At 46.3% G+C, this 14,931-nt stretch overlaps 2 protein-coding genes across 4 annotated transcripts in view; one reads left to right on the forward strand and one right to left on the reverse strand.

Annotated features, from left to right (window-relative positions):
- Positions 1-1,637, forward strand: part of C17H12orf76 (chromosome 17 C12orf76 homolog) — a 209,380-nt gene extending 207,743 nt beyond the window's left edge. For both annotated transcript variants that reach the window (XM_064392846.1, XM_064392845.1), the window contains one exon: positions 4-1,637. In XM_064392846.1, the coding sequence (XP_064248916.1) occupies positions 4-89 (86 nt within the window). In that variant the 3' untranslated portion in view covers positions 90-1,637. The remainder of the gene's footprint in view (positions 1-3) is intronic.
- Positions 1,638-2,636: 999 nt separating this feature from the next.
- ANKRD13A (ankyrin repeat domain 13A) lies at positions 2,637-14,763 on the reverse strand. Of its 2 annotated transcripts, XM_064392841.1 has the most exons (16): positions 14,349-14,761; positions 12,878-12,931; positions 12,208-12,340; positions 11,972-12,096; positions 11,511-11,556; positions 10,750-10,893; positions 10,144-10,339; positions 9,509-9,575; positions 8,508-8,589; positions 7,775-7,833; positions 7,026-7,162; positions 6,572-6,729; positions 6,078-6,182; positions 5,740-5,891; positions 5,465-5,529; positions 2,637-4,710 (listed from the first exon to the last, which is right to left on the reverse strand). In XM_064392841.1, the coding sequence occupies exons 2-16, from the start codon at positions 12,884-12,886 to the stop codon at positions 4,512-4,514; spliced, it is 1,677 nt and encodes a 558-aa protein (XP_064248911.1). In that variant the 5' UTR covers positions 12,887-12,931; positions 14,349-14,761; the 3' UTR covers positions 2,637-4,511. The 2 variants fall into 2 exon arrangements, with proteins under 2 accessions (XP_064248911.1, XP_064248909.1); XM_064392839.1 differs by lacking the exon at positions 12,878-12,931 and having other exon boundaries at positions 14,349-14,763.
- Positions 14,764-14,931: the final 168 nt, after the last annotated feature.

The raw sequence follows: 14,931 nt of genomic DNA on the forward strand, positions 1-14,931 counted from the left end.
CAGTGCTGCTGGGCAGCATCCTCAGCGCTCTGCTGCTCACCATCATCCTCATGGCCATCTGTGTGTACCGGCCCGTCCGGCGGCGGTAGCGGAGCGGGAGCCGCGGGACGTCGAGAGAATGCTGCATCCCACCCGGTTCTCCCTCCTGGCATCCACCGTCCCAGCACCGCTTCAGTCCTGCCGGTTCTCCCGCCTGGTACCGACCCCAGCAGGTTCTCCCCTCCGGTGCCCACCGTGCCACCAGTGCTCCGGTGCCGCCCGGTTCTCCCCTCCGCTCCCGTCAGCTGCTGGGGATGCCCTGAGGATGCGAGCGTGGCTTTTCTCCCATCTCTGCTGTATCACGCGGCTCCATCGCGATGTGGCTTCCAGCAGTGGCGTGGCCGGGTGCTGGGAATCATCTCCTCCCTCGGCAAACGCTCCTGGAGCTCCTGGGCCCGGCTCGGAGCAGGGGCTGAGCAACGCCTCCCAAATCCCAGCGTTTCTGCGAGGCTGATCCCAGCCCGTGTGCTCCAGAGCATCCCCGGGGCGTGCAGGCGCAAGAACAGGGCGAGACTGGGGCATTGTGCGGGGAGCAGCTCCACGTGTGTGCTTTTTGCTCTCTGATTCATTCAGGTCCTTGTTTGAACGCTGAGTCCTGGGGTTGGATGGGGCTTGGAGCGACCTGGGGTAGTGGGGGGTGTCCCTGTCAGGGCAGGGTGTAGAACAGGATGAGCTTTAAGGTCCCATTTTAAAATATTCCAAAGGTAAAAGTTCAGTGAAGCAGCCAGCAGTGGGTGGAGGGTCTGGTCCATTCCAGCCTCTGAGCAGAACACTGATGCATGAGCTGAGTTTTCCCAAGTCAGGCTTCTCATTCCCATTGTTACGTGCTTTAACTCCTGGCTAAAAAGCCCCAAAACCTCCCATCAAACCAGCCCTGCTGAGCCTGTTGGGAACTGGGGTGCAGGTAAGGGATTCCAGCATGTGCTGGTCACTGCTCCTGGAAACAGGAGCCTCCCAAGGTCTGCAGGCCAGGCAGATGCTCTGGAAGAGTTTGAGCTCCAGCCAGACCCATTTGATGCAGTTTCAGTAATAACTGTTTACACTGAATCCCACTTCCATACGAAAGCTGCTATTTTGTTTTGCACTGCTACACATAGTAACTGGATTTTACTAATTATTACTTTAATATTTAACATAGGGGTGTTTTGCTTAGTAATTTATTTAGTTTTAAAACGTTAACTTCCAGAACAATTGTTGTTGACCTGTTCTCAAGCCCTCGTGCTGCATCTGAGGTGTTTTCTGTTGTGTTTCAAGGACACAGAGTGCTGGCATTGAACAGGGATTTTCTTTGTTTTGAGAAATGACAGAGTGAGCCTGGCCTCGAGCAGATGGAGCTGTTAATCCAAGAGTGAGGCAGCAAGGCAGCACTGTTCTTTCTATTGCTTTCTGCCCCTCCTTTTGCTCTCTGATTCCTGTGTTCCTGATTTTTCCTGGTCCTTCATCGCTGTGAAGCCTGGCCTGCAGCCTGTGCTGCTCGTGGGGGTGGATGGTGAAGCTCCCAGCCTCAGCTCTGCATTCCCAGGAGCAGAATTCCTGTTTGCTCTCATTCCTCACTCCCTGCTATGCCTCTTTGTACAAATAAAACGCTCAGTAAACAACCCAGGCTCGTATTTATTCATGGCTGTGCTGTTTGTTATTAACTGGGCTGGAAAGGGTGAGGCTGTCCTGATTCCCACCTCATGGCTCCTACCTTGTTTTTAGTGGGATGGCAGTGCTGGGGGAATGTTTCCATGGATGTTTGTCAGCAAGGAGCCATTTAACAGCACGACAGAAGCACATCCTGCAGTGGTTGTGCAGTTTCCAGCAGCTCAGCTATGAATCAAACCTCAGCCAAAGCAGTGTAAGAAGGGTTTCCAAATAAACAAAATCATGAATTGCTGATGTAAAAAGCCTTGAAATGGGGTCAAAAGCACCAAAAAAAAGCACATAGTCTTGCTTTTAGGAACTAACAGCATCAACCTAAAGAACTTTTAAAGCTGGTTGTAGTTTTAGAAGAAGCTACAGGTGTTTGTAACTCTGAGCTTCTCCTTCCTACATCAGCCTCAAGCTGCCTCAGAGAGAGACTGGACTCTGTTGTTACACAAGAGTCTTGGCTTTAATATTAGACACACTGAGAACCCTCTGCTCCTCTCTTACAAGAGGATGCAGAGAGAAATGAATAGGGTTCCCTGCTTTTCACTGCCCTAACTTCTGTGTTGTACTGATTCTCCCTTCTCAACACAGGGAGACTCAAAACTTGGCTGAAAAAGTCCAAAAGTGGTTCTGGGGATTACGTGTCTGATTCACACTAAGCCAGAACTACCTTGGAGAATTTCATAGATGATAATGTCACTTTAATGTCCAAAAAATCCCAGATAATTACAAAAAAACCCCCAAAAACCTCCAAATACAGTGTGAGAAAAAATACCTGCGTGTGGTGTAATGTGCAGTACCTTTGGTTTTTCTTCCAGCACACAGAGCATGACCATCTTGCACTGAAAGAGATAAGCCAGGCTTTAAGAGTAGCAGCACCTGGCTGAGGGAAGCAGGGCCTTCTAGTTTTAGCTGGAATGATACAAATGTCAAAGAAAGCAAAAAAAAAAAAAACCAAAACAACCCCACCCCAAAACCTAATCCAATTTATTTTACAGTCCCAGACTAAGAAGCAGGAGCATAACAAAACTTCAGCTGAAAGTGCTCAATGTTCTTTAGTTTAAATATAAAACCAGAACAAGTCAGCTTGAAAAATGCTATTTTTACCCCTCTTGTAACCTTTGAAAAGCTTAGCAGAAGACAGGCAATGCCAGGCAGGCAGTTTGTAAAGGCAACAGCACTCTTTATTCCCACTGGAGGAATGCCCACGGCTCCATCTCCTACCTCCCACCCTGCCAGGAGCTCAACACGAGGCCTCTTCCCTTTTCCCAGCTGTGACAGTCACAGGAATCCCCTTTGCAAAGACAGAAATCCCAACCCAGCCCACTGCCCCTGTGCAGGACAGTCCCCACTCCAGCAGCACCCAGGAAGGTGTTTTCAGGGATGCAAGTTGTGCCAGGGAACAAAACCAGTGTGGAGAGGCCAGTCCTAGTGTACACTGAAGGAACTGTAATAATTTCCTATGTAAAACAATGGATTATTGGTTTAAAATAGGGTTCCAAGTGCCCCACTGGTTATGATCAAGTCCATTTTATAGTGATTTTACATTGGTTAATTAAGAGTTGGTCACCCAGAAGTGCCCTGAGGAACAGGAGCAGCATTAGGAGCAAGCTCAGAGCAGCTGTACCAAAGGTTCCTCCAGCCCTGGCAGGCAGAGCAGAGGGATATTGCTCACATTGAACAACTGTAAGGCTTTCCTGTGGCTGTTCATCGTGTACCTGTGGAGTGCACTTGTGAGTCACAGTGTGAGTACTGTAAACACCGAGAGGAGTGCAGATAAAAGAGCTACAAAGATCCTGTATGGCCAAAAACCTGAGGAAAGCTGGTTAAAACAGACCTAGGAATCGTTACAAGACCAGTTTGATGAGTGTAGGCCTAGTGGTTTGGTTTAAAATCAATAAAAATATTCAGGTAAAAAAATAGATGTATTCACATGAAGGACAAGCGCTGGGGTTCAAAAAGCAACACACGTTTCCCTTGCAGAATTAAAACTCCTCTTCCAATAAGGACACATGGAAATCTCCCCTGAATTCTTTTCCTGGCTGCATTTAGCACCCACACTCAGCCATGCACACCAAGAGATCCCAAAGAAGCACCTGTATTTATGCCTTAATTTCTTGCTGCCCTCTGAGCAGGGGAACGAGCTGGTCTGGAATCACTGCAGAAACTGCTGCTGTACTGGACAGATGGTCCCATTTCAGCATCTAAAATGTTACTGGCTATTTATTTTGTCCTTTTTTCAGAAAGCACTAGTTTAATCTGGAGCTTGGATGAGCTGTTCAAGTATAAAATTATCCCTCTTAAGCCAAAAATCTCAATAACTAGAGGAGAGATAACCATATCTAAACAAAACTAACAGAAAACATCTGTCAGCATGAAGAACTACTGTGTGTGTATAGGCAGGGAGATGCTCTCCCATGAAACAGCTGGAAAAACAGGCAATGGCTTTGAATTATTAAGAAATAATGAAGCAGATGAATATTTCTTTGGTAAGTAATGAAGTTTCCCTCCTGAACTCCTCATAAATCAGACTTTCAAGCTTTACTGCAATCCTACATCCTGGTGCAAAGCAAAACTTCCATCTGCTCTTCAATAAATAAGTTTAGATAAAAACATTTCCTTCAAAGCTAAGACTGCATGGCTGGGGAGCCAAATGTGGAGTCCTGTGATCTACAACTCCCCCAAACAAAAATAAATCAGGTTTCTGAAGCTGATGCCAACTTAGAAGGCAGTAAAACGTTTCCTTAAGCAATCCAGGAGTGGTCTTCAGGCTGACAGCTCTGACAATCTCCAGTTTTACACAGATTTGGTCATCCCTGCTTCAGGAGGTCACTTAGGAGCTATTTTTCCACAAGAGAGAGCTGTAGAACTTGCTGAAGCTCTGCATCCTCCTTTTCCCGACGCTGCTTCTCCTGCTCCTCCTGCTCCCGCACGGACAATTCCATGGCAAGCTGCAAGTCCTTCTCAAAGCTGGAGGCTTCACTGGTGCTGCTGCTGTGGGAGTTCCCTGATCTTGTCAGAAAGCTCTCCTGCAGTGCCCTGATGGAAAAGAACAATTTTGAGATGTAAAAGAGACAGAGCCTGTCTCATATTCTTTGCAATGATCCTTCCTGGCAACTGTTTTAGACTCACAAACCTGAAAATCTCTCCCAGAGGGGAGAAAACAGTTTGAGTTCCAACACTTGTAAAATTCTCCGTGTCAAACAGGGATTCCTTTGAATCTTTCATAGATGCCAACAGTTATATTTTCAATGGGCCTCTAAAAGCATCCTCACCTGGTTTAAGGGATTTTTTCATGTATAGAAGAACCCAGAAGATTCAGCTCTTGGTTTCTTTGCACTTAACTGCAGACAGACTCCACAGACACCAGAGCACATTTTTAAGTGTCCGTTAAATCTGTATTTTTAAGGATTACATAAGGATTTTGAAAAGAAAGAAGAGCTGCCTTGAAGTGTGCAGCCTCTAATAACCAAACATTCAACACAGAGGGACCAAATCCAGAGTTTTAAGAGCAGAAGAGAAGGACTGGGTTTGTATTTTGTTTGTATGAAGAATTTGTTGTGTGCACAGAGCAGCCCCACAGCTGGAAAGAACTACACAACATAAACCAGGGAGGGCCAGTTTGGAAGTCTTGTTTTTTGGAAAAATTGGAAGAAGCACAAGAAGAAACCTCAAGTTTGCATTTGCTATTCATACACAAAAAAAAAAAAAAAATTGTCAAATTGCTTCATGCTACTGCTGGGGGTATTTTTGCTCTGTCACTGCATGGCTTGATGTGAAAACAGGTACTTACTTCTGATACTGCATGTTGAAGTCTGGGGAATATGCAACTGCTCCATTGGAAAGCACCTCCAATTCCTAGAGATGGCCAAAGAGACAATTCCACAGCAGTTATCAGATCTGCAGCGTAACTCACTGAAAGCTACCCTTAAACCACCCTTATTTCTTCTTTGAAATACATTATTTTTATCTTCTAAAGTCTTAGAAAAACTGGTCCCATACTGCTTTCCTTCAGCTCTTGCTGCACAGTCCATGCCCAAGCTGCCATGTACAGACCCCAGCACTTACTTTATTTGCACCAGATTCCAACAAGCTCTGCTGGATGGCAAACTGCATGATCTCATTGTCCTCATCCTGCACGTGGATGTTCCTGCCATCATCCTGGATGTGGTAGGATTTGGGGATCTCAAACACCGACTGGTCAACCTCAAAATTAGCACCTACAGAAGCCAAATGAAGTTAAAAACACAGTGTGCCCTGTCTGTAACAAGTTGTAACTGAAAAGGTTCTGATGAATGTTTTTGCAGTAACACCTTGCAGCTCCCCCTGTTCCATTCCCTGCAGTTCAGCTTCTCTCTCCTCTGTGCATTCCAGGGACAGGGATGTAAAAAGGTGGGATCCCTTACCTGCATCACTCTGTGCACCTCCAGGAGAGGTTCTCTCAGCTGTCCTGCAGCTGTTGACATTTTCAAAAGTAATTCGGGCATTCAGCACGTGAAACAGGGGAATTTCTGTAAGAGCACAAGACTTCTGTCAAAATGAGAACTCCTACTTGCTTCTACAACAGTTTCTTATAATGTCAAAGCACAGAGGAAGTCACCACACCAAGAAGGAGGCTTTAGTTATTCTCCATCTCTCTTTAAATCTCTTATTTTAAAATAAGATTTGCCAAATTTAAGGCACTGAAGCTAAGAAGAAAGGGGCTGACAACAGCTCATTGTCACAGGAATTATATTGTCTTTAAAATTATATTTCTGGATTGCCTCCAGATGTACAAAACAACATTTTAGGTAGCAGTGAGACAACTACAAAGCCAATGTGTTTTTTTGTAAATAATACATTGCCAAACCAAAGGGGAAAAAATGGACAAGATGTTACAATAAAAATTGCTAAATATTACCGATTTTGACAGGAAATCCTGGTGGAAATTCCAGAGTGATGAAATCCCTAAGTCTGGCAAAATGAGCACTGGTTCTGGCCATCAGGTCAATGATTGGAGTGACTTGTTCCATAAGAGACAAGGGGAACTCTTCACTCATCCACAAGGTTGCTTTAAATCTTAAAGACAAAGTAGGATAAGAACATCCTAAATTCACAGTTTAGGAACAGATGCAAAGCAAAACAGGCAGCTGGGCAGTGACAGGAGGTTACTAACAAGTTACAGCACCAGCCCAAATGTTTGCTTTGACTCAGTGGAATTAAAAATCGATCATAGCTGAATACTTCAAAATCTCTCTTCTAATTAATTGTGAAAGCAGGGGGAAAAACTACAATGGATATTTGTAAAAATGATTTCCAGGGATTAGGTAACTGGGAAGAGACAAACTAGAAACAGTTAAAATGGTATTTCTCACTTCTGTGTTCTAACAGTGACTTCCTTTGGTCTTCCTATGTCTCTGCCTTTCAAATCAAATTCTGGGTTGAAGTATTCCTCCAGAGTAATAGCAGTGGGATTGTTGGTTGTAGCATACTCTGTAGTCCTGGATATGTTCTAGAAGGAAAGAGAGGGAAGAAAACAACCCAAAAGGAATAAAGAGCGGTTACAACAAGAAACTTTTAATTTACCCTTTGTGAAGTAACTCCTTCCCTATTTCAGACACAGTGACACACAGCCATAAGCACCAGCTGTTATTAGACTGAGGCTTTATTCTGTTTTACTGAGGTTAAAAATCTCCAGATTTTTAGAGACAGGAAAAATCTACTTAGATATTTTAAGGCTGAAAACCAACTAGAAATACACACATGAGCCACAGCATTTCCAGACTCCTTTACTAAACTCAAAACTTGGATGGAGAATTTGAACCCAAAATCTCTAAATCCCTGTAAATGTGCAATGCCATCCTGACAGAGAGCCAGCAAATCCATTATCCACTTTCTTTCACAGTTCAGAAGCAAGGGAGCTTCTAAAGCCAGGTGGAATCATGGAATGGTTTGGGTTGGAAGGGATCTCAAAGTTCACCTATTTCCAACCAAACAAAAACATCCTCAGGGCAAATGAAAACCTCATAATCCAAAGTGCTGCCAAACTAAGGAAACAAGAGGTGACTCCACACACCAGGAATTCCTGCTGGCACAGTGACCTGTGCTGACATCAGGCACTCACCTGAGCACCACATTCATGCTCCACTGTCCCCAGGAATGATTCCAGAGGGTTCCTATCAGCTTCAGGTAACAGGAGGGAAAATAAAAACAGCAATTAGTATTAATTAGCAGTCAAACTGGCACTCAGGCCAGGCTTCCCACCCAAAGGGAAGTTGTTCAGATCTCCTGTGAGCTTCAGGCAAGCCCAGGACCTACAGCTGATGGTCCAAAACAGGTACAACACAGAACAGAGCACAGATTTTCAGTGGTTTCTATGATTTGCAGACACCTTTATGAATCCCAGTGCCTCAGTGGCCCCAGGGTAGGAGAATTTCCATATAAAGTAACTGGCTGGTCACCCTTTACTCTAGTTCAAATACCAGAAGAAATTAGTAGACCAAAACAAAAATTCCAAGCAAACAAAGTCTCTGTGAAACTTATACCCATAGCCGAAGTGAAGTAAGGGCAGGAATACATTCCAGAGCAGAAAAGTGCAGCCTTTTAAAACTGTCAGCAAACTTTCAACAGGTTTGAAGGGTTTTTCTTTCCTCTAAATACAGCTGGGATAAAACCAGGTTCATTTGTAGGTTAAGAGTGAAATAATGAGCTGCCTCAGACACAGAACAGGTCAAAGAAAAGCAGGGTAAAGTCAGAAGAGAATTTCCTTGTTTGTCTGCCCAGTTCTTCAGACACAGAGGAGGTGTCAGACAGCCAAATGGGTGTATTTATTCCCAATTTTCCTATGGGGAAGATACCTTTATATCTCTTCTTCTCCTCTTCTGTTAAATGTTCTGTTCTGATCCGTGTGACCACGTTCACGTTGTTTGCCATGTAGACCTTACAAAAAATACAGGGACAAAAACCAATCAGCATCACAGGTTAAAAAAAGTTTCCCAGTAAAACATCATGTACACAAAACTAACTGAACCAACCTCAACAACAGACAGGAATTTCCAAGAGATTTTAAGAGGGAATGGAAAAGGAAAGTCAGGGAACATTATTTCTAATCAGAGATTAGTTATAAGAGCTCAGAAATTATATTTAGTGACAGTTTGGGAACAGTAATGAACTCTCTGTCCAGCTGAACAGCCCTGCAGTCTTATCAGGAAAAACCTTCAGATAAATGTCAAAGCTACTCAGCACTCACTCTTCTGGTGAATGAAATTACAAAATGAAATTTATTGCACCAATGCTCAAACCTGGAGTAAACACAGAATCAGGGAAATGAAATCTTGTGCTTCTAAACCTAAATTCCTACCACAGTAAGGCTGCAAAACCACCTTGAAAAATATTTCACTGAGGTGAAACAGAGGTCAAAAGCAGTGTCAGGAGGAGCCATTGTGAGCAGCTGTGTCTCAGGTGCAGGGCAGAGCCCAGCCCATGAATCCATGGTGCCTCTCATGGCTGCTTCAAGTGCTGCTATTATCAACAGGTTCCTCCACTTTCACCCACTGAAACAATGGCAGTGCTCAAGTGTGAGCTGAGTGCCAGCCTCTGGAAGGGAAGGACTGCAGGCAGCTCTGCTGAATCTTCTGTCCCTCCTCTCCCCTCCTTGACACCCCTGGTGACATTCCTGCACACAAGCTCCATCCCTCCCACAAGCCTGGAAGTTCCTCACTCCAGCCCAATTCTGCTGGCAACACAATCAATGTCCCAGTAGGAATCTGAAGACCTGAAATAGTCAGGATATACAGAAAAAGCACAGCCAGACTTCAATTTGCTGCAAGATCTGTCAGAAAAACAGAACAGGCTTTACCTTGGCTTCATAACCATTGACACCTTCTGATTTTTCTGTCCTCCATACCCAGAATCCAGATGTGGTTCTGACAAAAAGGGAACACCACAAGTGTCTGCACAGCTGCATTTCTATACAACCCCCCAGCTGGTTCCTCTAAATCTCATTTTAAACAACATTTGACAGCTTATTAATCCCAGATACCTGGATAAATAGGCGTAGTCATGAAGAAAGACAAATGTGTGGCTGTTAAAAGACATACTGTGCATTTTTACTTAAAGTATTCATGTGAGAGTTGACCTATTTGTTACCAAATCCAAGTTCTTGTCCATCAGTTCCAGCACATGGATTTGAGTGAAATACAAATTTGCAGTGAGCAACTGACTCAATCTTAGAGGCCTTTTCCAACCTTAATGATTCTATCCCACTAATGTGATAAATTGGAAGTTCTTTCATCTGGGAACTTTTTGCCAAGCAATAGTGGCAATTTGACCAACCCAAATTTCTTTATCTAGCAGTTTATGAAGCTTAAAGTAATTTCAGACCTAGCCCTAAAAGTTTTAATTATCAAAACTTTTGCAAGTTTGTCATTAAAGCTTTTTTCAGGCATAACATCAAAATGGTTTTTTTTTGCTAGGAGAAACTCTGTGTCTTACCTTTCAAAAGCAATGTTTTTGGTATCAAGGCACGTGCTGATGATTGGGGATGTGAGGCGCCTCTCCACATCTTTCCTCTTGGGTGTCATCGACCCCAAAGTCAAACGCTTCATGTGCTGGGAGATCTCAAACCTCTCTGTTGTGACAAACTTGTCATCGTGGTTGATCTCAATGAGCTCTGCCCAGCCACCAGTGTCTGGTGGAAGAAAAGCAACATTTCAAGTTAAAAAACTCAGCAAGTGTTCCAGGGTGAAAAGCTGGGGGTACATGGTGGATCAAACCCAGATGTTTCTGCACTCAGCAGGGATCAAACTTGGAGATGGAACTAAAATTATTTTTTATATGTAGGGCAGCAGAAAAGGATGGAAACTATAAAATACTGACATTTTAGCCCATCACCAAATTTTTACCTCAGCTTTACTCAAAGCACCCCACTTCTTCAAAGCAAAGAAGTTAAGCCCTCATAAAACAGTATCTCTATGAGACACAAACATAAGCATAAAACCTTCATAAAACACAAGAGGCCTTTTTTGTGTAAAATCAGGGTTTCTCGCTGTGCTCACACGGTATCTGGGGGTCAGTGGTGCAGAGAGGTGAACTCTTTACCTTCTCCCTTGAAGATGACAGTCCTCCTGCCCCTCTCCCAGCTCATGTTCTCAAAGCCCAGCAGGGTGATGTCCACGCGCAGCTTGGCCCGGCTCTTCCAGATGCGGCACACGTCGCTGGGGCACACCCTGGACACCAGGGGCACTGGGAGAAAGGGGAGGAATGGAAAGGGAAAATGGGCAACAGGTGCAGCACACAGGAAATGAACTCAAGCACAGGGATTGCTCACTCCTGGGAATGTCATTCCAGAGGAGGTGAGACACTGATCCTCTTCAGCTTTAAGAACAACCAGTTTAGGGCAAAATGAGTCTAATTTAAAGATGAATATGAAAAGGAAGAAGATATTTGTTCAGACTGAAGGGTGTGACATGGCATAAACCCCATGCCTGGTAGTCTAATAGTTTGATATTTGAAATATTTAATCAGCTGTGAGGCCTAGTGTTCATTCCTTTCAGGGAAGAGCAGGTATTTCCCAAACAACCGGTGCATCCACAGATGACACATGATCAGATGGGCAGGGACAGGTAAAAAAAAAATCAAGAAAAGTCTTCAGCAATTGCAACAACAGCTAAATTCTCCACTGCCAAAAACCAACCAACCACACAGGAAACAAAGGATAATTGTGCAACAAAAGCACAAGAGGTCATTTTGAGATGGAGGACAGGAGGATTGCGGGGAGCGGATATTTCCTGCCTCTGTTGTGGGACATTTGTAACTCATTTTTACAGCTTGGAATTGGTAACAAGGAGCAAGATTCTTACCCCAGCTAGTGAACTCCCATTTCATTTCCACATAAAAGTCAGGAGTCTGCAGAAGGAAAACATCTGATGAATACCTCATGAAATAGTTTGACATTCAGTGCAGCATTTCCTGTGAACATTTTAGATAAAGGAAGAAAAAAAAAAAAGGAGAGCAGAACTGGAGAAATTATTAGCCACTGCTAAAACTGAAATTGAAAGTAGCAACAACAGGCACTGCCCTGCCCCTGCTGCTTTCTGGGGAGCTGCTCTTCCTTGTTTTACTGGAGGGGCAGTAATGCCCTCAAGATTCAGCCTCCAATGTTGGACTACATGACAAAGGATTAAATAAAGTCAAAGAAAAGCCTCCTACAGAATAGGCAGGTTGGAACAAAACACAGTTGCCCAGCTGACTGCAATAGTTCACTCAGCTGAAGCAGTGATTTCAGTCTGGTGTGAGAGTTTACACTTCAACAAATCATTACCTCGTTAATTTTCTGCAGTAACTCAGGAACTCCTCCGAGGGTCATGGAGGTCTGCTGGTAGTCCCGATGCTGCAGGATCAGCTGGACCATCTCTGGATCCCCTGTGCTGACAGCCTCATGCAGAACTGCAAGAAACCCAGCCACAGCCAGGTGTCACTTTGCTTGCTGACCAAAACTCCCCATAAAAACACAGAACATCTGCTGCTGACAGGATGCCACCCCGGGCTGCTCCTTACCCGTCCATCCCTGCGCGTTCTCCTTGGTCACATCTGCCTTGTGCTGCAGGAGGACCTTGGCAGATTCGATGTAGCCCAAGGAAACAGCCAAGTGCAGCAAGGTCCGGCCCCGTGGGTCCCGCTGCTCAACATCCTGCCAGTGTCCAAGAGAGAGGAGCAGAGCTCGTCAGAGCCTGCACAAACAGGGCTAATCCAGGAGTCACCACTCCTGCCATTCCCACGGATCCGCTCCCAAACTCTCCTGCGGAGCTGGCTCGCTCCCCCACGGGAATAAAAGGAGAAGCAGAACGGGGCCTAAGAAATGACACAAAATCTGTAGGACAGGAGTTCTTGCTGGTGCTTTTCATTTCTTGTTCTGTCATTATTTCCCCTCTGGCTCCCCCCAGGAGGCTCAGGAGGAGATGGGAGTTCTCATCCGTGTGGATCACCCCATGGACAGCCTGAGACCCCACAGAGGGCTTAAACTGTACAACAAAAAGGGGGAAAAAAGGCAACAGGGCATACAACACAGCTTTTGGACAGCACTTTTGGAAAGGACAGAAGCAGATGGTGTTTCACAAAGCACACACAGCACAATGAGGAGTGAGGGCATTCTCTACAAGTCACTAAAATAAAAAATAAACTACACAGGCACAAATATCCAAAACATGCAAGCACAACATACTCATACCTTACACATTTTTCACTATTAGCTTAGAGATTTGAAACAGAAGAGCATCTATAACTAAAGGAAAAGGGGAAAGTCAATAGCAGAATGAGAAAGGAAGGTTATTATGCACGTTAACAGCGTTATCTGACAGCTTCAAGTCAGAACATCTCACAGAGAGTGGGAAAGCTTCGCTTTAAAGCAACTTCACTTCTGGGGTGGAACATTAATTAATTTGCTTCCCCACCTCCTGCAGCACCAAAGAGCTCCAAGGGTCCCTCCCCACTGTTTGCTGCTGCTCCCTGGTCCCCACATGCCCGACCCCATTTTCCAGCCCAGCTGCAGCTGGGAGTGCCTTTGATCCCTTCCCGCATCCCTCCGCAGCAGGAAGCTCATCCCAAAGAGGCAGGGGGAAACAGATCTTTGGAATACTTTAAAAAAAATAAAACAGAGGGTTTAAAAGCAGGTAAAGGAAGTAAGAGAGACAGTCCATCTCCACACGCTGCTGGTTCCCCCAGGGAATGGAGGGAGGGAGCAGCATTCCACAGGTGGGAGCTGCTGGGTGATCCCTATTCAACCACAAACCCTCACAGGTGGCAGAAATAAACACACAGGAGCAACGTGCCAGTGAGGTTAAAGACTTCTGTTAATGCATAAGGTGATGTAAATTAGATAAAAAGTGAGGCTGCATTCCAAAGATTCTCCCAAACCAGGGCAGGAACATGCTCTAAGCAGGAATTAGTAAGTCAGGTGCACCGTTAGAGCTGCAGGTGACAGTCAGGAGGAAGCACAGCTGCTCTTGGGCTCACCTACTTGTGGTGTCAGGTATAATTAATTAATCAGCTCTGCTTATTAACTGTACCTCGCTCTAGCTCCTGTCAGAGTTTTTCCACAGTGCTCAGCCAGAAGGATTTTTGCTGCTCGAGCTCTGCTGCAGCTTTCAGGCCATTTCCTTACGTCATCACATCCCAGAGAGGGGACAGCTTTGTGTTTTCTACTCTCCAGCATGGAACAATGATCCATTTTTTTTTTTTTTACCAGAGATGCTGACAACATTCCAACCAATATAAAAGCTCTGCCCCCAATCTTGGGCAGCAGCAAATCTATGAGAGCTGATGGGGCTCAGCAAAGTGAAGGCTGGGTTGATGTCCAGCAGCAGCAGCAGCCACCTTTGCTGCACATTGACTTTGCATTAAGATAAAGACTATTTATTGCTTTAATAAATAAATTAACCCCCACCACAGCTGCTCTCCTTGAGCAACTCCTAACTGCCCCAAGAGCTACTCTGGAGCTGGAATGCTCAGAGCACAGCTTTACAGATGGGAAACCAACGTTTAATATCTGACACAAAACTATATTCCTACACCTTCCAACACCACTCCCGCACCACAAATAAACAGGTAACGAAGTGCGGGGACCCCTCACGCCCAGCGGAGGCTCCTGGCAGCACCAGCAGGGCGCTTTTAGCGGCCCAGCAGCCCCCGGGCCCCGTTACCTGGTGCCGCAGCTCCTCGTCCAGCCGCCTGTAGTCGTTATTCCACACCAGGACGTGCAGGGGGAAGGCGCTGCCGGCCCCGCCAGGCGAGCTCATCCCGGCACGCACCCGCCGAGGGGCAGCCAGGGCCCCTCACTCTCTGGGCGCCGCACACCCCAGCTTCCCCAAGCCCTGAGCCCTTCTGCTCGCCGCCGGCACCCACCCGGCCCACGGGCGTGTGTGCGAGCACGGGCCACAACCCGCTAGGAACCGTTCACCCCTCTCCGAGGGGAGCCCCATGCAAAACCCCACCGCGGGGGGGGGGGGTCTCCCCTGCTCCTGGCGCAGCCCCCGCTCCCGAGGGTCTCCTCCCGGAGCCCCCTCAGCGCCGCTCCCGGGGTCGCGCCGCGCTCGCCCCCTCACCGCCCCCGTCCCTCTTCCCCGTCCCTCCGGGGACGGCTGGCGCCAACCACACCGCGGCCGGAGCGGGGGGGGGCTCCTCGCGGCGCCCCGCACTCCGCCGCCGCCGACAACCGCACGGAAAGCGGAAGCCGCTCCCCCCTCCCCCTCTGCGGGCGGACAGATGGAACGTCCCGCCCGCAGC

The sequence above is a fragment of the Passer domesticus genome, chromosome 17 (genome assembly GCF_036417665.1).
Source record: "Passer domesticus isolate bPasDom1 chromosome 17, bPasDom1.hap1, whole genome shotgun sequence".
Lineage (NCBI taxonomy): Eukaryota > Metazoa > Chordata > Aves > Passeriformes > Passeridae > Passer > Passer domesticus.

What these genes read in the sequence shown, in the direction of transcription:
- ANKRD13A (XM_064392839.1), bottom strand. Translation starts at nt 14,444, where the DNA reads ATGAGCTCGCCTGGCGGGGCCGGCAGCGCCTTCCCCCTGCACGTCCTG. An exon ending in ACGAGGAGCTGCGGCACCAG is followed by an intron (nt 12,341 to 14,348) that starts GTAACGGGGCCC and finishes GGACACTGGCAG; the next exon opens with GATGTTGAGCAGCGGGACCC. An exon ending in AGGATTTCCTGTCAAAATCG is followed by an intron (nt 6,183 to 6,571) that starts GTAATATTTAGC and finishes GTGCTCTTACAG; the next exon opens with AAATTCCCCTGTTTCACGTG.